Source organism: Zea mays, chromosome 9 (assembly GCF_902167145.1).
Source record: "Zea mays cultivar B73 chromosome 9, Zm-B73-REFERENCE-NAM-5.0, whole genome shotgun sequence".
In the NCBI taxonomy this organism is placed as follows: Eukaryota; Viridiplantae; Streptophyta; class Magnoliopsida; order Poales; family Poaceae; genus Zea; species Zea mays.
Genome location: NC_050104.1, coordinates 35,493,384 through 35,515,504, shown reverse-complemented (window position 1 = coordinate 35,515,504; position 22,121 = coordinate 35,493,384). Strand labels below are relative to the sequence as shown.

Here is a 22,121-nt window from a genome sequence, read left to right as displayed (position 1 = left end):
AGCTCCGGTGATGAGCTCATTCTTCGATGTTGACGAAGATGAAACTAAGGAAAAAGATATTGTTGGTACAACACTAGCACCGAAGGGCACTGCACCACCTACTGTAGATGTGACTAGTTCAAGTAGTCCAGGGTTTGAACAGATTATTGCAACGGGTGACACCTTCGGCAATCATGGCAGCCGAAGACAAGGGTTCCTCCAATCCTGCTCTGGCGAGGACAAGGGGAAGGGGCCTACTAAATTTGAAGAGGCCAAGAAGGCAATCGAAGATGACACACCACTTGGCGAAGGACCTTTTGACCAAGACTTGGGTGGTCGAAGGTATAGGGTCCATCGTGCTGCAGGGAAAGTCATGGCGGCAAAGCAGCTAGCCGAAGGTATCGGTTTTGCTGAACAACTTGGATACACTTCGAAGTCTACTATCTTTGGGGGCGGGCTAGATGATTACTTGTACTGTTGCCCAGATAATATGGAAACTAAAGTATGCCGCTACATGGCAAATAATATTGGTTTCCCGAAGTTGGAGGCCATGCTCTCGACCACGTCTTCCCAAGACTTTTCTGATTGCTTGGCTTACACACATCTTAAGGTAACTTCTATTGATTTTTGCTTTTTAGCTTTGGGTTGGTTTGATGGAATGCTTTATTAATTTTCTCTTTTTATATCTTACAGGGTCTGTTCCTGAGCAAGGCCTTGAGGAACAAGAGAAATGTTGAGGGCGAAGCCATCCAAAAAGAAATAATGAAGCTTAGATCCGAAGTGTTCGGGCTTCGGTTTGATTGCGATGAGAAGAAAAATCTTTCAAGATTCTAGAAAAGGATTTTATTGACAGTCGAACTAAAGTCCAGGCAATGTGTGAAGAGAAAAGTAAGCTTGAGGCTTCTAATGCTAAAAAGGACAACCGAATTGTGTCACTTGAGGTCAAATTGATGTGAGTAAGAGAAAAGCACGATGCTGTAACAACGAAGCTGATGCAAGCATCTACCGAAGTAGCTGTTAAACTTAGCAGTGCTTAGGTAAAAACTGATGACCTGAAAGATGAAGTGAATCATAAGAGAGGACTCAATGAAACTACCAAATCATGTTAGCCAACTGTCACACCCTCGGCGATAGATGCCATAATGAGTTGTTGAAAACTTTCTCCTCTATCATGGCTCTGTCTAAAGAGAAGAAAATGTTTCATATGGTAACTTGGAGGGCCTAATGAGGTGGGTTCTTAGTGAGACCCATGCTTTCAAAAGTGTTCTCTCAATACGAGAGGACTATTGTGCTTGGATAGACGCCCGAAGTACTGCTTCGGTTTTACTAAAAGCCGAGTGCAATCATGTAAGGGCTTGCACGAACCTTGATTTTTAGAGTTTCCACTGATCATGTCTGAAGTTCGACTGTCGAAGCTTCGGAGTGGTCTAAAAAATTCTTATCTGAAATTTGAAAGAGGGGTGGAAAATGAATAAGCATCGAAGAATCTATAAAGAACAGGGAGAAGGTTTGTACTTTGTTACCTTTATCTTTACCTTTGCAGCATATGCACATACTAACTTTCCAAAATCTGTATAGACACGAAAAGCAGCTTAAAGAGCTGTACACATTAGGAAGAAGCTTCAAAGCAAAAAAAACTGAAGGTATTTGACTTTTCGCTTTTGTTAACTTTTTGTGTACTCATGTTTTAGCAATTGATTTACTAACTCTTGCTAAAAAATCTCCACTTCGTAGGCAATAATTGAAGTGAAACATAGTGAAGCCGAAGCAAAAGATGTTGCTATCAAAGCTGAAGCAATCTCTGTTAGAGCTACGAAAAAAGCTACAGATGATGTTGTCCTCAAGATTTGCGAGCAAAAATATGACGATGTAATGCAAGGCCACACAGAAAATTGATTAGATACTGTGAGAAACAGTGATTGCTTGTTGTAATATTTTTGGTGGTGTAGAGTGTCTAAACACTTTCGAGACTTTTTCAAATGTTTAGTAATATATTTGTATCTCTTCTATTTTTTTCTTCTTTACTTTCTTTTGTGATGTGTGAAATTTTATTTAACATGCATTTTTGAGCCGAAGGCGAAAAATACCTTCCCTTCTTTTCACACATTACAAATGAAATCATAGTTGTGCATTCCCTTAGGAACAACTTCGTAGCTTTTTCACCGTTACTTAGGTGAAATGAGATATAGCTCTGCATTCCCTTAGGAACGACTTTGGAGCCTTTTCACTGTTACTTTGGTGAAATGAGACATAGCTCTGTATTTCCTTAGGAATGACTTCAGAGCTTTTTCATCATTACTTAGGTGAAATGAGATATAGCTCTGCATTCCCTTAGGAATGACTTCGAAGCCTTTTAACCGTTACTTAGGTGAAATGAGACATAGCTCTGCATTCCCTTAGGAACAACTTTGGAGCTTGTTCACCATCACTTAGCCGAAGATTCAATTGCAACATTTTTGCCATTGCACTCGAAGGTGCTAGATTATTACTGTATTAATTTGCATGATATAGGAAAAGTCCGTGAAAGTAAATGTTGATAGACAATAATGACTTCTTGATGACTTCGGGCTCACTTACCCAGCCCCTTGGGGTCTTTAATATATGTGCTTCGTCTCTAGGACCATACTGTTGACAGTACGGGTTTTAGATCCCCCCTTCTGTCCCTTTGCTGCATGTCATGCCTTGGGAACTTGGGTTGACAAGCAGACACTTGGTCATAAGGAGGTGGTCCTAGGACGAAGGAAGTAGATGGTGACCGCGCACTCATCGCTAGGTTACTTGAGGCATTTGAGGCCGAAGGCAAACTTTGCCATGGCTCCTGTGACTGAGGCTGGACATATTGTGGGATGTATGGTGAATAGTATAAGGATGTACTGAACACCTCTTTTGACTATGAGGGTTGCACAGTTGATGAAGCAAGCTCCTCTGCTTGTCGATGGTATGATGGCATGTTCTTGTGGTGTAGCCTTTGTCCACGCCACAAAACAAGCAGAATGGTTTCCTTGGGGTGCATTGAATCTACAACCAAAGCTTCGGCCTCTCCTTTCTCCTCTCGGAGCAGGTGGACGAAACGTGTTGTGTGAAGGTTGCTACTGAGAGCTTGCCTGTGCTGCCCCAACTGACCCTAAAATTGGCCCATCTTTTCCTTACCCTACATCGGGTTATGGATACTTCAGACATGCCTTGGATGAAACCTTTCTCTGAAGCCCCTGGCGACTTCAGTGTATCTGAGGAATTCCTCCCTTTTTTAGCGAACATCATTGTCAGTCCTTATGTGCGTGTCCATTTTTTGCAGCAATTTTTCAACGAAGTGAGGAGGCTTCCATACAAAATACTGAGCAACTTATCTTGGCCTGAGCCCCTTCACCACATCCTTGATGACGATGTCATCATGGACTGCCGGAGCCTGAGCCCAAAGCCTGAGAAACCTTCGGACAAACGACTGAAGGTACTCATCTCGCTCATCGGTGAACTGAAACAGAGCTTGGGCAGTGATGGGCTTGGACTGAAAACCCTGGAAACTGGTTAGAAGCATTTCCTTGAGCTTCGGCCATGAATTGACAGTCCTTGGCCGAAGCGGTGAATACCAAGTCTGGGCCACACTTCGGATCGCCATGACGAAGGACTTCTTCATGACTGCTGAGTTACCACCATGCGAGGACATGGTAGCCTCGTAACTCATGAGGAACTACTTCAGGTTGGTCAGGCCATCGTAGATAGTTAGTGTTGGTGGCATGTACAGTGGTGGCCATGGTGTAGCATGTAATTCTGGTGTCAATGAGGAAGCTTTGTCATAGAGGAAATCTTGAACGTTGAATTCTTCATGACAAAGGTTGTCATGATTGTGACCATCATGGTCTTGGTCCCTGTAGTTGTACATGTTTTCGTGCTCTTCGATGTTGCACATCTCTTCAGTTGCTTCGTTAATCTTCCTCTGAAGCTTAGAAAGGTGAAGCATTTTCTCCTTGCGCTTCTCGACATGCTGATGGATTAGTTCAAGGTTGCTGATCTCCTCATTAAGCTCCTCTTCTCGGGGTGATGGGCTAGTGGCCTTCTTCTTTTGATTCCGTGCTTCTATTATGAGAGCTTCGTTCCCTTGATTGGGATCAATGGGTGCAAGGATAGAGCTAGTTGTCGTTGTTTTCTTCGGCGGCATAGTGTATGCTGATGTGGTCGTTGAATCACCAGAGGTGGGCGCCAATGTTGGATACTTGATTCCAATCCCATGAAGGTGTTGAAAATCAAGGCAACACAAGTTAAGAAAGTAGATCTTCATCCTTGACTTAGTGTTAATCTGAAGGACAAAGGTCTTCATAAAGAAGTGTAAACGAAACAATGAAGAATGAAACAACATTACACCATTGAGTACGAAACTCATCTTCTTTGTCGTAGCATTTTCATTCAATTTCTTCTTACATTAGATGAGTTACAAGCATACCTTTGGCTCCTTAATGCAAGGCGACACGAAGGTTCTTCGAAGGCTAAGCTATACGAAGCTATGACCCTCGAAAAGGTACTTTATGTAAGGCATCGTTTATCTATTTATAGAGAAGATGAACTGCCTTTGTACAAAATTACAACTATGCCGCTTAAAGCTTTACACTCATTATTTACAAATGACGTAAGGATATTATTGTCCTTTCCTTTCTTTACACTCATTGAGCCCTCTTCGTTGCTCTTCATCCGAGACCTTTTCCCCGCCGAAGTTGGCTGTCTCAACTCGCATCTTTGTTGCTCGTGCGTACAGACGAAGCTTTCCTTCACGTTGCTTTGGCCGAAGGCCAGCTTCGTTTAACCTATATCACACACCTGAAACAGTCGAAGGCCTGCTTCTTCTGGCTTCCAATATACACATGAAACACAATTATGTAATACAAAAATTTTGAGGACATTCGGCAATGTAGGCCCCCAACAATTCCTATGAATAACTTGGTCCATAGGAATTTTGGAGAGAGAAAAAATCTAAGGCCCTTTGAAATGCATGAATTTAGGAAAAAAAGGAATTGATCTTGTGAAATTCCTTTATGATTGATCTAAAATCATCTGCATTCTAAAGAGGGCCTAACATGGTCCAACCTCTTGAAAACTCTCTTTTCTTTTTTTAACTAATATTCTTTCTTTTAGGTAGGGCAACGACTGATATACAAGCAGATATTAGGTGTAAGCAGAGTTTTTTGTTTGTTAGATCTAAATCCAATTGTAGATACAATTGTGGTTTGTTAGTGATTTTTTATAAAGCTATATCAGGTGGTTGTGGAAGGGTTTAAGGGCTAAATATGACATACTGTTGGATCTAGATCTAATGGAGTAAAATATCTGTTTGCACGCTTCCACCTAGTGCATGCTTGCATATCAGTCGTCACCTTTATGTAGTGTTGGGTTTCAGAGCCAGTTGGGATAAAGCGACTCCGTTCAGGAGATTTTTAGCCTGTTTGGTTTAGCTTTTTCCCGAGGAGCTATGCTTTTATGTGAATCTAGCTATGGAAAAAATCTAAGTATCATGGAGATTACGTGCAGAGGAAGACAAAGGAGTTCATAGAGTTTAGGATGTAGAAAGTGACAGTTTCCTAATATCACAAGGACTTGACCGATTCTATGTTCATATTGATTTTGGATAGTTCTAACTAAACTGATTTTCAGAGAAGCAGACTAAAAAGCTATACGTTTTGCAGTCTGCAGCAACTTTTGGTAGCCAGAAGCTAAAAAACTAAAACAAGGCCTTTAGGAAGCCAAATGATTCAGCATCTAAGCATAATTTTTCTTTTTCAGAGTCACTCTATCCTATATAAAACCAATTCAAACAACAAATTTAGAGTGGAACCGCTTCGTCCTCTACCATACCCCTAGGCTGTATCCAAATGCTCCACTGGAAACTCTCTTCAAATTCCTGTTGTCAGCGGACCATGAGGCGTGCACGCACACAACCAAAGCAAACGAGAATATTTACATCCGCACAGCTCGCAACCACATTATGTACATTGGGGACAGTCATGCGAGCCATAGGTATCTTACTAAACTAAGCGAAGAGGGGATACAAAACTTCCACTTGCCTTCGTGGTGGAAAAGATCAGTGGTAATTAAACCCTAATGCGTTAATTTACATAGTGTAAGGCTTTGGTGCCACATATAATCTGTCCTACGATCTGTACACCTGTGCAGAAGATCAAAACGTCTGTAAGAACACATCAGACAATGCTGAATTTCGAAAGCAATGAAGTTCTGCACTAGGGAATCTCACTTACACTGTACAAGTTTGCACCTCACCATTGGACGAGACTGGCAAAGGAGTTCCTAAACCAGTTGTTTCAAGGAGATGGTGTAAGGCGCGCCAAAAGAATGAACTGAACTCCCAACTCATCTTCTCAATCACGTCTATGCTTGAGAGGGTCCCTGGTATTTGTACATGGATTCTTTCTTGTGCTCAGGATCAAGGCTGCAAATGTGTAAAAAAAAAGTTTTGCTAACACAATTAGCAACAAATACATGATTCTTTTCACTAAGGCACAGTTGACCTATCAAAAATATGTTTCTCGGCTAGCCAGATTACGACAAAAAACATCAAAATTACTCCACTTAGTTGAACTAGTGACTAATAAGTCCAACTGCTGAATTTATCATTTTCTGCTGCTGGATTATTTGGGACTGCTCTATAAACTCTGCTCCACAAATTCCAGTGGATGAACTCCACTACAAACTTGGAGTTGTAGAGTACCCCTTTAATTGCTCTCACAACTCCACTTTTTTCCTTAAGCAGAGTTGCGAAGAGCGGAACCTGTTTGGCAAAAAAAAATGTGGGTGGAACAGTCCCAAACACCCCCTAAAAGAAGAATATCAAGTTCATACGACCTGTATAAGTAATTTCTTGTGCGGTATTTAAAATATCTGCTGACAGATCCAAGCTCTTTGGTACTAACGTATTATGTAGTTAAAACTCTATCAATGATCTAAGGCATAGTGTACAAATAACAATAGCACAAATACTCAAGAAAGAGTTGAGAACGTGCAAAAACTGACCTGTTCCTTAGCCCAAGAAGTGCATAATGTAAAGCGCGAGCAGATGCCGAGACTGGAGCTACTGCAGCAGCTGGTGCTCCACAGATTGCAGTAGCTAGAACTGATCCAACACCCGCCCCTCGGTTATAAACTTTAATAGGGTTGCCAATGAGAGCAGAGGCTGTCCTTCCAAAACCAACAGTCAAACTTTCATATGCCTGCAAAAAATTTAACTATTGTTAATAACACTAAAGTACTACATGAAAGGTGTTAGTAATTATTAGGCCTTAGGCCTCTGAGCTGTTCAACATTCAAACTTCATCATTGGAAATATATATATCTGCGAAAGGTCCTCTAGTCTATTGGTTAAAGGCTTCAGAGTAGCACTTCTAAGTCTGGGGTTCGATTCCCCTCAGGGGCGAATTTTTCAACTTGGAGCTAGTTTGGGAACTCCATTTTCCTAGGGGCTATTTTCCCAAGGGAAAATGAACTAATTTTCCTTGGGAAAATAAAAATCTCTTGAAAAATGGGGTTCCCAAACTAGCTCTTGATTAAAAAACCCCCTTATTGTGCTCCATCCACCCTCGGGTTACGATGTACTGTGCGCCACCCTCCGGTTGGGCCGTTGCAGAGTGGACGGTTGACGCCGGCCCGTTAGTGATGGGGGTAGAGTTCAAGGATTTTCTCGGCCAGGATCATTGTTTAGGTCTCTTCTTCTTTAATACCGGGAAGGCGGTCATTCCCTCCCCGGTCGAGTTTTTTTTATTGGGAATATATTTAAACTTAGTTCCAAATCATAAATATAGTTCTAAGTGATGCAAAAAGTTTAAAAGCAATCCCAAACAAGAAGAGCAACATATGTCAGAGATACAATTTTTTTTTGATAAAAAGAGATACAAATTGTTATGCAAGGCAGAAGAACTCAGTACCTGTTTCATTCCTTGTTGTGCACTTTCAGGTTGGTTAGCTCTAATGTTGTGTTTTGTTCGTTTCGCTTCACATGAGGCTAAAGGTGGTGGAACAGTTGTAAGAGCATGTTCTGTCTTCATAAGTATATCATGAGCTCCTGCAGCCAAATGGACTCCAAGACCTACTGCTTCAATGCTAACACTTCTAATAAAAGCAACTGTGCCTGTCAAACAAGAAATGAATGTCTATCATTTTTTTCTCGAAAGGGCAGGAGAACTGCGCATCATTATCATTAAGATTGTTAGTGGTAATGGAAGATAGTGTCACCATCAAGCAATTCATAGTACCACTGCATAATGACAATTCCAGCAAAATGCTAGCTGACATAATTTTGTATTTTCTACACTATATAACAATCTTTACCTCTTTGCACTCCCTTGAGCAATTTCCGATCCTTCTTGTAGCTTTTGATGGGCAAAGAGACCAACTTTCTGGTGCCTGAACCAACAGCAGCTAGTGATCTTATTGGAGCAAGCCCTTTTAGCAATTTGTGCACCTAGACAACAGATACTTCAGTTCAGATTACAGGGGGATTTTATTCAAAAATCAAGTGAAGATTTAGTATTCTCTCTGTATTTGCACAAGCAAATCTAAATATCATCTCTATTTCTTTTAGACTTTTTCTGCTATCGAGTTTTACATGTTCCGTGTTCCTGATGCAAAAGCATACATGTCTTAGACTACAGGTGCACAAGGGGAGATAAGGACCTGATTTTTAGAAATGTCTTCCAACCATTCCGCAGCTACTGTATCACCTATGCTGCTCCATCCGTAAACGCCCATTGCAGAAACATGCTTAAGCTTCAAATCAATTCCCTGTGCAAGAAATCTCATATCAGGGTTGTCATATATAATGATCAGAAAGTTTCTTTGCTAGTAAATGTGCTTCTTTCACTAGAGTTTACCTTCCATGGAAGAATGTTGAGAAGTTCTGCATAATTTCCTTTGCCTAGTGCAATTGGATCAAACTGACGGGGTATATAATTAATGTGCAGAACAAGCGGCTTTACATCAAATTTCTGGCACCATAAAGAAAAAAACAAAATCACAATTTTATATACTGAAGACAAATAGTCTATGTAGCTTACAATGAAATGATATATGATTGATGTTTGTCACATGAAGCAAACAAAATTAGCACTCGCTTGACCTTTTGTCCTTGCTTCGCCCGAAATGTTTAAATTAAAAGAATACTTTTGTGATAACATGATTCTATGCTAGTGTTACACTTAGGTTTCAGTACAACAACAACAATAATAATAATAACAATACATGTAATAATATTAAAAGCAGGAGCGTTTCTTCCGTGCGCCATCCCTTCCACCGAATGACAGGTGGGGCCCAAGCCACTCATGTGCCTCATATGCCCAGCCAGAACTCCACCAACAATGCTAGATTTTAATATCATCTAATGGCCTAGATTAATTCAAAGAGCCCATAACAATACGACAAAAACCAATGATTGTGTTTGTACTTTGTAGTTAGCTGAGCCATCTGTTGAAGTGATGATGAACATGGAAATACCTGAAAGAAAGGAAGTAATGCCTCATCCACAACTGTATTGCTTCCATTGCTTGTGTTCTTCACGTCGACAGTCTCATTTTCGCAATGCGAATGAGGGTCATTGTTACATGAATCATTCTTGAAGAAATTGATTAGGAAGTTAAGTTGCTCTTGATCAAGATGCAACTGTAGAGGCAAAATTTCGAGATGGAGCCTGCAAAAATTAAGATAGTGCAACAGAAGAGAATCAATTGCAATTGCAATATCAAGAGAGCACAAAAGTAAGAAAGATTATTTCATAATGTTGCTATGAAGAGCTCTGTTCAACAGAAAAGTTTTTGCGAAAATGTGTATGTTGTGTTGAATTTGTGGCTACATAAGAAGGAATTGGGTCCAAAACGATAATAATATATCATAGGATTGGGGTAGCACCAATTGAATAGAAGTTTATCCAACACCAGTTGAGATGGTTTAGACATGTCTAACAGAGACCTCCAGAGGCAGCAGTACATTGTGGGATACTACGGCGTGATAGTAATGGATAGAGAGATAGGAGAAAGCCAAAGTTGACATAAAAAAGATAGTAAAGAAGAGATAGGAGAAGGCCAAAGTTCATAAAAAAGATAGTAAAAGAAGACTTGAAAGGATGAAATATATCCAAAGATTTAGCCTTGAATAGAAGTGCAAGAAAACAGTTATCCACGTGAACCTTGACTTGTGGCATCTGTTGGCGTATAACTCTAGACTACCCCAACTTGCATGAAACAAAAGGCTTTATAGTTGCTGCTGCGAAGAGCTCTCTTAAATAAGAGCAATGAAAACATGCATGTATGATGGTGGTAAGTTATCCAGTTGTGAGGCTACAAACAAGGGCTCGAACCCTGGTAAGTATGGGTAAGACCCAGCTTGTGGCAACAATGCACCTGTACGGGTCAAAGCCGGCTTTTGTGTGGCATTTTGTCAGCCTTTAAAGCAATGTCTTTTCAGATGTATCTCCTTTTCCCCCTTTTTATGCTACAACATATTTTTTAAACTAAGCAATAGAAGGGGTCCCCTCCAAAGGCTCCCTAAACCCTCCAATGCATATGCGCTGCCTACCTTTTGCCTAACCCTTTGCCATGACAGACCAAGTACCATCAATGCCACCTGGGTAATGGGTACAAATGCCTTATGCCTCAAACTCCAGTGACACACATTTAGAGCCTATGATGCATAGGTTCTACCATTTATGTTTATTCACTTATGCAAAAAGATCATCTTCAAAAAAAAAATATGCAAAAAGATAAATTAGCGAGGGCACCCTGCCTTATTCTAAAAATGATGCAGCCACTACATAACTTTTTCAACTACAATCTACCTAACAAAAGAATGTTTTCTTATAGCTTTGATTGACATAAATAATATTTTGAATCAATTGAGCATGGCAAAACTCAGTATTGATTAACAGAAACAAGCTAAGGGTCTTTTTTAATCGTATAAATCCAATCTTATGTCGAAATGTAATACTTCATTTACCTGTAGTCTTCCAAAGGAGCCTGTGGCTCAGGCCTCACAGACTCCAGTTCTAACCTGAAAGCACTGGACCACGACTCTCTTGGATAATCCTTTGAGTTGTAACATCCAAGAACCTTTTAGAAAGATGAGAATGATTACAATTCATTAGCCATGGAACTAAAGCTAGTTTGTAAATATAACTTGGTAGTACGGAAATACCAGTTTCCACGGAGCATGGATACTTTGATCACACAGAGTTAAGTCCTCAGCAGCTATGGATAGCTTGGATATAGAAACATCCCCATCTGGATACATGTCAACTTGGATACTGAGCCCTCTCAAGGTAAATTCCAGTGAAGAGCTCCTATCTTTTCCATCTGTGAATGTTAAGCTAGTAGAATCTTTCTGAAGTAATAACCACTCATCTCCAGCATACATCCGCCACTTTACATCTATATCATGAATATGAATCTTTCCTTTCAGATTACTATATTCATCAGGATTCAAACTGCAAACAGAAGCCACTTCGTGTTGAAGTACTTGCTTGTTTTCCTGTTTCAAAACATGATTCTCAACTATTGTTAAGGGAACATTTTTATACCATCCAGCATCTTCACTTTCCAGGGTTCTATGAGAATTGTCACCAAACGTACATTTATGCTCTTCATCACATAGAGTTGATAATGATTGATGAAATTCAGGCATATAATATGAGTCGATTTGATCAGGCCAGGCATTCCGTTCTAGTGATATCTGAGTAACATTGCCTTCCGGAATAGATCTAAGAAATTCGTGTGAAGAAGTGGCTGCATTCAGCTCAAATCCATCATCCATTTCACTGTTATTAAATAGGTGATGGCAATTTCTCTCCCAAAAATGGTTGTCCATGCAGTCCTCTGTGTAAAAAGCATTCTCAATAATATCATCAAGCAGTCCATCCGACTGATAATTCCCAGAATCCGCCAAAATCTCCAAACTGCTCTCAGACGTGTCTGATTCATCAGCAGCCATATTTTGCCTGTTTGCCTGCTGAACACTATTCCACCTAGACTGTAGATGATCTAAAGCATCTTGCATATCTGGACCATATAGCTGCTGGAGTTGGGATCCCAAACCAATAAGACCATAAGTCGTGTCATGACATGTACCAATATCAAATTGGGAATCAAATATTTCAAGCTTCCAAAAGGTAGAATCTAATCTTAGAGAAGCTTCAATGAATGTATTCTGGGCAACCTTAGTATAACCTGCTTGATGAAGGTAACCTACACTGTAACTGCAGGTGGCATTTGTTGAGCCAGATGATTGAGAAATGAGGATTCCAAGATCACGTAACTGGATATCAAAATCAGCAGCTGCAGAGGCTGATGCAGATTTATTATGGAGTTTAAATGATGATGCAGCTAAAAGGCATGAGAAAAACTTGGGGTCAGTTGGTGCAGCACTAAGAGTGAAATTTTTAAAATGAGGTTCATAGCTAACAGCAACATCAGAGAACTCGAGAAACAAAGATGACGAATAAGGATCATTCAATTGGTAGCTATTTACTGTGTTATTATCAACTGACTTTTCAGTTCCATTTGAACCTGAACTGAACAGCAGGCATATCACATTGATCCAATCCATACGGCCACCAGGTGCTACAATTGTACCAGAACGAACATCAACATAAGTGTAGTTCTCTTTTAGCTTTGGGTTCCTGATGTGGGTCACCGAACAGCCAGCAGCGCCAATAGACAGCGCATTAGTACCTTCACCGTCACCCCGCCTGCAGGCAGAGTCCTTGCAAGCGACTATAAGAAAATCTTTACTTTCTCCAGAGACTTTATCATTCTTAGCACTAACAGAACCCCAAAGCTCACCTTCACCATGATTCACCCAAAGAAAACTGGCACTGCTGATGCCTCCAACATTTGAACAGGAGAAAAGAGAAAATTTTGAAACTTTCAACTTCAGAGAGTTCCAGGATCCTTTTAGTTCTGACTGTAATAAAGGACCAACTTCCACTGTTTCATTCAATTCAGTGCAAATTTCCAAGATACTGCATTCAAAAAGGACAGATGTTTGAATGCAGATATCATTGATCAGAACAGATTGGTCCTTGGAATTTCCAGAAATGCTTGTTTGTTGATTTGATATCCCCTCAATGACATGATCTAGCAACTTATTTAGTAACTCGCAATCCTTTTTACTAATTTGTACTGAGACACAAGAAAGTTGAACATGAAATAAGACCTCAGTGCTCTTTAGGAGCTCCTGGCGCGTACTAGATCCTGTCTCCACAAGATCATGTGTTGAAGAAGGGGAAATGCCAGCCCATTTGCTGTTCTGTTTTTTAGAAATCTTTTCATCATGCAGCTTTGGCAAACTCCAAGCATTGTTCAAAATCTCAGGGCCAGTTACAGCAAACTTTCTCCTGATCAGTGTGATGCCAGAGTCATTATAACTGGTTCCAGTAACAGAAAGAATCTTCATTGTAGAGAAAGTTTGCCTACTTGAAGAACAGATTCTACCAACCAATACATTATTGACTGGCTTAACCAAATATATGTCTACATTCCCTACAGCCAAATGGATTGAGGTACATGACTTGCTAAGATGAAACTCATTTTGAGGGTATGATACAGTTTCTACCATGTTCAGACATGAAGTGTGGTCGATCACCAGGAACTTATCCAGGACAGATGGGTGGCTCAAATCCCATGAAAACTCAGATGGAAAGCACAGGGTGATTCTTGCCGGTGATAGGAATATCTGAACTTTTAGACTTCCGATTGAGGATGAGTTTGTGCTGGTACTCAATCTGCTTCCTTTTTCGTCACCATGCTTTTCTCCATGTGACAAATCAGACTCAACTTTACTTACAAAACTCAGTAGCATGTATATTGTATGGAAGTGCACCCATAAAAGCAAAGGAGCCAAACGGATCGACATAGAAGTTGAGCTTACTAAATTGCCATCTTGATCTTTGGTACTGACATCATAATAGAATGTGGACTTGCCAAAAGTTTTTAGCAATTCAACTCGTGTCAATTCACTTGAACTGTTGCCACAAAATTCATAGGTTTCTACCGAGTGATCTCCAGCAGCAAACAGGCACTGAGGGAGGGAAGCTTGAACTCCTTGCTGCAAGTTATTGTTCAAGAAGTGGTTACCAAGGTTTGAATCATCTGAACAGATGTTTCTGGCATGGTAGTATTCATCAAGCTTAATTTGGGCAATTGATGCCTTGAACCTTACAAATTTTGGGTAAGTCTGCAGATATCAACAAGAAAAAAATATTAAACACCAAGATTGGTGACACTAAAATGACGCATGGACTATGAAGCACTGCTGTATCAGTACGGACAAAATGAATACCTGTAGATCAAGGAGAATGTTCTCACACTTGGCTTTGAGATGATGCATATTTAAGCTGGAAGCTGTAGCAGGAGACATAATTGATTTCTCAAAATGCATAGAGGAAAGGCAGCTCGAAAACATTTCAGAATTTCTCATATCACCCGATGTGCTGACAGGAACACTGGAATTTTCGATATCTGTATCATCACTGAACAAAAGAAGAACAGATAACTCAGTGATGGAGGCTCGTAAGGTCTTCTCGACAACTGATTCTGTTACCAAATGAAAAGTAAAATAAGTAGTCATATATATGGATGATCTGATAATTTCAGTGGCAAAAGTAAAACACTACAACCGCATGGTTCCATAATTGAAATAAATGCAACAGTTTTGTTCATGCCTGTGGTACTAACAGATGGCCATGACAGTGTCAGTAAACTGTTATTCATAAGCCACTTGTGTTGCTATTCATAATAAAGAAATGTGGTCAACATCATAATGGGTGAGCTTAGAACATGCTATATAAGCTTTTAATGAAAGGCGGTGTTGTCTGCATCCATTGAGAGCTGCTTCCAAACTTAGAACATGGTATATAAGCTTTTAATGAAAGGCGGTATTTTTTTGCATGAATTGACAGCTGCATCCAATATTAAGGGTGTTTTCAGTATATTCAATCAACTAGTTTACTCTGTTAGTTAAAATCCATTTTTTAATTTATAATAGTAATTTAAAAAGAAAAAAAGTTTTGTAACAATAGCATCAATTGAATCAGAGGTTCAGAGCATGTTCCATCATCTATATACTTAGGTCCTAACAGTCCGATACATATTCTAGTCATCAAGAAAAAAGTTGCCCTTTTGGGACACAAGCAAAAACTCGATCTGTGGGGGTAAGACCGCCCGACGGCATTTCATATAAGAAGACCTCATGCAAGCCGAGAAAACCACCAAACTCATGTCCCACCCATACACAGTGGCACCATAGCCCATGTGAAAACAACCACGACCGGGAACAGGCCATAGACCTGTGCTTTAGCGTGGGACAGACGAGGGTTTTTTTATTAACCACAGCCTGACCTGAGGAGTGCTACTCAGACCACCTAACCAACTCAGCTAGTGGCCCTTTCGCTTTTGGGACACAAGCAGTAAATAAACTTTAAGCTTGACCAACAATATCTCCATGAATGTTCAGTTTAGCATGTACAGTTTCAGCTTGACATATACTTTCTGATATCACGATTTATTGGTTCAGAACATATAAATCAAAAGAAATTGATGAGAAAAGCTGCGTCTTGGAGACTGTCCAGGTAAAGGATGCCACTTTTTTTCTAAGAAAAACAATCCATTTAACATGGATAGTTTCAAGATCAAGAGTCAACGAAAATGGCAGATGAAGAAGCTAAATTATCCATCCATAATCAGAATCAAGAGTGGAAGGTATGGCATAACCATAAGTAAACTGAAAGTGATATGCCAAAGTTGCAATGAATACCTTTAGGAACTTGATCTGATCCAGAAGCTAAAGTGGATGCAAAACTTATGGCATTGAACACTGAACACGTCCAGTCCCATATACCACTGTTTCCTAAACTTGACTGGGAGTTCCTCAATTCCTCAAAACATTCAAAGAACTGATCAATGCTGTCAGAAATAACAAGGGATTAGTAATTAGAACAGCCCAAAAACTTCTTTTAAAATATCATGCTTCCCACAACAATATAAATAATGAAACTTAGAAAACAGCAAGAATCTCTTATGGCAGAATTACTTATGTCCAAAGCAAAGGAAAATTTATGCAAGCCAAAGAAGAGAACAAGTACATTTGACCACTAAAACTCCTAGCTATATACAAAGGTGCAAAGAAATACTCAAGCAAATAATGTCAATGGTCCTCTGCAAGTTGCCATGTTTTATAACTTATAAATACAGGACTTCAAAAAATGCAGTAAAGAATAATTCAAGAAAGAAGATGTTATGGATAGCCAGGCAGAGTTGGCTTGGGGGAGACTAGAGTATTAGAGAAGTCTGGGACTAATTCTTCTTCATTGATTGATTCCCCCTTAAGGAGATACAACTCATCCTTATATAGATAGGAAGACTTGGCCCCCAAGTAACTAACTCAATCTTATCTAATCTAATCTCAAGTAACTAACTCAATCTTATCTAATCTAATCTCAAGTAACTAACTCAATCTTATCTAATTTAATCTTTATCCACTAATCCTAACCCTGAGCCATGCTCTGGGCTGCCACCCTATGACATTCCCCCACCCTTCGAAGACAGCCCGTCCTTGAGCTGTAATGGGGTGCATGGTAACAACTTTGGTGTCTAACTTGATCTACACGTGAAAGTGCAACCCTAACAAGTAGCCTTTTACATCTCGGCTTTAATTTATTTGCAAATAAAATAAAGAACCTAACATATACCAAGGTTGGTCCCCCAGGATCCCATGGGAACAACCTCGTCCAAGCTGCAAAGGCCAAGACGTGGCAGCTCACCAATCCTACGGCCGGAGTTGCCGCGGATTTCAGTAGAGACAACGTCACCCAACCAGACGTGTTCTTACTATCCACATGGCTATGGATCAGGACAGTAAACTGGAGTGGAGGATCGGCCAACCCTATTGAAGGCCTTGCCTCCTCATGTGACGCGTGTTGTTCAACACGCAATATCGATGCAAGTCGATGTGCCAGGGAATGACGGGCCGCAGCTTGCAGCCGCGCTACCGCTTGTTGTGCTTGACGTCGTGCCAGGAAACCACGTGTCATAGCCTGAAGACGGTAAGCCGCTGCCTACAGCCGCGCCGCTGCTTGCCGTGCTTGACGCCGTGCTAGAAAGCCGCGTGCCACAGCCTGAAGACGACAAGCCGCTGCCTGCAGCCGCGCCGCTACCGCAACTTGCCACACTAGACGCCGCGCTAGGAAGCCACGTGCAGTCGCCTGCAGTCGCGTTGTCGCTGTTGATTGGCGGTCAGACTCCACCTTTGCCGCGAGTAGATCACGGAGCTGGAGGATATCAGATCGGGCCTGCTCCAGATCTGCCCTGGCACGAGCGAGCTCCTAATGCCAGGTGTGTACATCGTCCGCAACAGAAGTCATGGGAAAGGATCTCTGAGTCACGATACTAGATGTCATGGATCCTAGTTCATAAGGGGATAAACAGCGTCGGGAAGATAGCCGGGCGGAGTCGGCTTTGGAGAGACTAGAGTATTAGAGAGGTCTGAGACTAATTCTTCTTCATTGATTGATTCCCCCTTAAGGAGGTATAACTCATCCTTATATAGATAGGAAGACTTGGTCCCCAAGTAACTAACTCAATCTTATCTAATCTAATCCAAGTAACTAACTCAATCTTATCTAATCTAATCTTTATCCACTATTCCTAACTCTGAGCCTATCCCTATGGCCTCCATGCTCTGGGCTATCACCCCATGACAGAAGATAGCAATATGTGGGTTCTGTGGTGGCCACAAATGAGAAGATATGAAAGAAAAAGTTTAGTGTTTATAGTTGGAAAGCATGCACAGACAGATGGACTAATTCTGAAGATCTTATAGCTGGTTTAATATTCAGAAAAGATAGAAACTGAAGCAAAATGTGGTATAGCAACACTTTTGTACAATAATATGGCAAAATCAATTTCAAGGTGAGAGTTATCAGAATTTCAAGGAATGAAATGTAAGGCATATAAACAAACCTTTCATCACAATCTGAATCAGGGTCACCTAGATCATTACGGGCAACAGGATCCATCCAGTCTTTTATCACATTTGCCCTTGTAAGGAAAGAATCCTGAATTTTATCCTGCCCGCTTTGAGAAAATGTGCTCTGTACCAAGTATTCACTGGTGGCTTTTACAGAATCTGAACCTGGTTTCAAAGAGCTTGAAGCAGATGGACACAAGCCAGAGCTGGAAGAGCTAATAGAGATATCTGCAATATTATGAACACAACTCTGTTCGTCTACTGTCTTTTTTTGGAGAGAATCCCATACGTGCATGATCCACCGGATGCTGCAGAATTGTAACCGCAATTCTAATGAATCAATTGATACATCTGCATCAATTTTCTCAAAGTTCAAGCACCCCTTGTTCCATGGGATGCTTAAATTGAGTTTCCCTGAGAATCCACCAATGGGACCGGTTAAGACTGCAGTAGTACTATGACTTGCTGAAATGCCAGCTATTCCTCTAATTGGATCATTTTGAAGCAGTGTGTCGACATCATCCATCTTCAAAAATTCAATGACCGCCTCACGGAAAGTTAAAAAGTTGTCCAGTTTAAATAGACCAAGTTGGGTTCCAAATTCCACCTCTTTAATTCGGAAAACTAGAGATCGACTAGTTTCTGGGAGTCTACTATTCAAATTGATTTGAGGATCAAATACAACATAGACATTCTTTAACTTAATATTAAAGCTTGTCAGAAACCATTTGATGGCATTGGCAATTCTTTTTACACCTTCATCCACATCTCGGGATACAGAAGTGGAGCACTGATTACTATCAGATTCACTTCTTTCGGTGTTTACTAATGTTTGTGTGTCACTAGTACTACCAGAGACAGAGCATTCAGTATGCACATTATCAACTTCACTTGCAACAGATGGGACAAGCACAAGCTCCAATTCTTCAACAACAATCTCGCAGCTAGTAGTGAATCTAACTAGCAGGGATTTTATTGATCCTTCTTTCAGCATAATAGGGGATCCTGATAACTGAAATAATACAGAAAATTAACTGATGAAAGACATGAAACAAATAATTTCACTTCTGCAGGTTCCACATTTTTTTGGGGGGGGGGGGGGGGGGGGGGGGGGGATTCAAATAAGAGATGATTGTGGTATGCTAAGTACCAGAAATAGTAAATAAAGAGTATTGAAGCTACCAAGAACAGCAATTAAAATTATAGACTAACTGACCACATAATACTTTCTGCTAGATTGAATTTTAACACTAGCCACACTTAGCATTTCGGTGTGTGCACGCTTTACATTGTAATGAATTTTAATTTAGGATGCTTCGTAGGAATGAACTGCAACAAAGGTGCATAGCCTCTTCTCCTGCACCCAAGATCAGATTCTGCAGCTATCCCATAAACTTTAAGGTACAAACTAAACTAATCAAAAAATACTGAAGTATACAATAGAACAACAAATTGACATTAACCAAAATTGACACAGGCATCAATCAAAAAAGTTCTAAAGCTCCACTTGTTTTCGCCACCAGTCTTCAGCTCCAGCACAAAAATAGTCAAAACCCCTGCCTCAATACCAAAACTAGAATTCGCGCCACAAAACGGTGGAAATAACGATCAGAATTTAAAATGAAACAACTAAACCCACCCGGCAATCAAACAAAATATTCCTAACTCCCCCACGCCACAATTTGATCATCAACAAAACAAGCGAGCGGCAGTAGGCGATGAGATCGTCACAAACCTAACCTCCCTCTTCGCCGCCTAATCGGCTTAATGGGAAGCGGACTGCGACGGCTCCAATACACATGGGAGAACAATACACAAGCAGGAGGGTGCGGAAGAAAACGCGCCTTATGGTTGATGAACTCAGCGTTTAGGGCGAGGTCGTTGAGCTGCACCGTGCCGCGGCCAAGCTGGATGTCGAACTGATCGAGGTCGAGGTCGCCGAGGATCAGATCCCCAAGCCGCTTCTTGAGCAGCGACTTGCAGACGCGCTTAAGCAGCGTGTCGAGACGTAATCCGTCCAAGAACCCCATCGCTTCACCTTCCGCGGCGGCGGCGGCGGCGGTCGGAGAGATGGAGGCTCCTCGGTGACGGAAGCGATAGTTGCTTGGTTCGATTGATAACAAGTCGGCTTTTTCGTATTAGACCCTACGTGGAGGGGCAGAAGAGAGAGAGTTATCGCCTACACTTGTAACTCCCACCCTGGGAAACAGCATATTTTTGCGGAGAAGGAAGTCTGTACCACTGTCCGATGGGACCAGCCTTCCAATGGGGTTAGAACTGGACCCGTTGGATGATGGCGGGTGACGGCACGGCGCAGCGCATCTCTCTTCCCGTCCCGCCAAGTTCGCACAATCGTAACGGTGCAGATCCTCCCCGTCGCGGCCGATGTCCCGCAGGGCAGCGTTCTGCGTTCCTCCCCGTCAGCCCATCCCGGGGCCCGGGCTGGCTGTATCGCGCAAGCAGGCGGCGCGGTATATAGGTAAATAATAAATATTTAGTACAGTATATTACTATCCATGTCTATCGTCCCAGTCCCACGAGATGTTCAGATGTAAGGCTATGAGCAGTGAGGAACTTTAACAATCCACACCCTGAAGTAACCAACATGCTCCCCCGTCTCTATCTAAATATCGCCATTAAATTAAAAAAATAGACAGTTAACTAATATTGTAAAAATTATTGATAATATTTATATCTTTAAATAGAATTATTAAAGCATCTCTAAGAGATTATCTAAATTTCACTCTCTAAATTATCATTTTACGAGTCATTTACAGAAAATCATTTTTATATATATTTTCAATCTCCAACAGCTTTTCCATATTTTATTTGCACGCTAGAGAGCCATTCGCGTTTTTTATCTTTGGCTAGCGAAAACCCCATAATAGAAAATAGTTATAATTTAAATAACCATTTACAAAAGTTATTGGATGAAAACTTGTTACAAAAATCTCTATTTATATTAATTGAGAAGAATATAGAGAGTCTCTTTGAGTTGCTCTTATGAAAAAGGTTGAATGACCTATCTAATCATATGTATCATAAATATTAATATTTTATTTTTATATATTAAGTTAAACTAAAAATGTTTTACTTCACACATAATTAGAATGATAGATAAAAAGAGAGTAAAAATATTTTTGGTAAATTTTCTTGGATATAGTTTACATGAGGTGAACTTAAGTATATATATACTAGTCAACTTTGGATTAATTTCGTCTTTGGATAAACAAAGAATCAACTTAACATTGAAGCAGCACGATATATTAGTGCAACTTAAAACATCAATCAAATGTATATTAATCGTTAGTACTTATTTAAAGTTGCCTAGAGAGTGTGAATAGACAAAACCTGAAATTTTAACTTAAACAACAAACTTTGGTCCGAAGATTACTAGTTGAGAGGTTAGAACAAGATAATACAGCCAATGTCAATTTCCAAGGTAATAACTTGCTTATATTGGTAGTAAAACATAGGTGAGGAATAGAGCCTAGCAACCAAATATAGAAGAGACAAAGCTTAAAGACAAACAAAGTAAGTATTAGTTAGATGGAAAAAGGCAAATACAAGTAGGGAAGGAGAATGCACAAGAGACACAAGATTTGTTTATCAATGTTCAATTCCACAAAAAAACTACAACTCCATCGAGGGGTTCACAAAGAACCTGGGCTCTTTTAACCCTTTCCTCACTCAAGAGATCACCAACATCAAGCTTGAGTCTCTTTCTTTTTGCAATTGCGAGAGCAAACTATCACAAAGGCTCTCCACATGAAGTAGGACACTCTTAATCGCTTTACAAACTTGAGCAGCAACTCCACACACTTTGATCACAAGAATTCTCCTCACTTTGCATTAAACTCAACACAAGTGCTCTAGCAACTCTTTGTTATTCTAGCTCTCAAATGGATGTATATTCTAACCACACAACTCAATTCAAAGCATTTGAGAGACTTAAATGGCTAGGAGATGATCCCATTACTAATCGATGATGTTTCTTAGCTCTAGGATGGAGTTGTGTCAAGCTGGGTGGTATATATAGGCTCCTAACTTGAAACTAGCTATTTGAACCCCACTCAAGATTATGCATACTCACCACATATGTCTGCTGTCATCTCAGAAGTGATCGTTGGATAAAGGTG

At 40.5% G+C, this 22,121-nt stretch overlaps 1 protein-coding gene across 1 annotated transcript; it reads right to left on the bottom strand.

Annotated features, from left to right (window-relative positions):
• Positions 1-5,679: 5,679 nt before the first annotated feature.
• On the bottom strand, positions 5,680-20,229 carry LOC109942396 (autophagy-related protein 2). Its single transcript, XM_020544352.2, has 14 exons — positions 19,827-20,229; positions 17,976-18,994; positions 15,772-15,920; positions 14,299-14,552; positions 11,158-14,193; positions 10,960-11,072; positions 9,466-9,658; positions 8,847-8,960; positions 8,650-8,757; positions 8,305-8,437; positions 7,902-8,104; positions 6,994-7,190; positions 6,222-6,412; positions 5,680-6,130 (listed from the first exon to the last, which is right to left on the bottom strand). Exons 1-13 carry the CDS (start codon positions 20,010-20,012, stop codon positions 6,352-6,354), a joined length of 5,766 nt encoding a protein of 1,921 aa, XP_020399941.1. The 5' UTR covers positions 20,013-20,229; the 3' UTR covers positions 5,680-6,130; positions 6,222-6,351.
• Between the last annotated feature and the right edge of the window lie 1,892 nt (positions 20,230-22,121).

Bases quoted from the DNA above. Each gene is read 5' to 3' on its own strand.
- LOC109942396 (XM_020544352.2), bottom strand. From the start codon at position 20,012: ATGGGGTTCTTGGACGGATTACGTCTCGACACGCTGCTTAAGCGCGTC. The intron at 8,961-9,465 runs GTATTTCCATGT...TTATGGTGCCAG, and splicing joins CATTACTTCCTTTCTTTCAG to AAATTTGATGTAAAGCCGCT. The intron at 6,413-6,993 runs GTCAGTTTTTGC...ACACATTTGCAG, and splicing joins CTTCTTGGGCTAAGGAACAG to CCTTGATCCTGAGCACAAGA.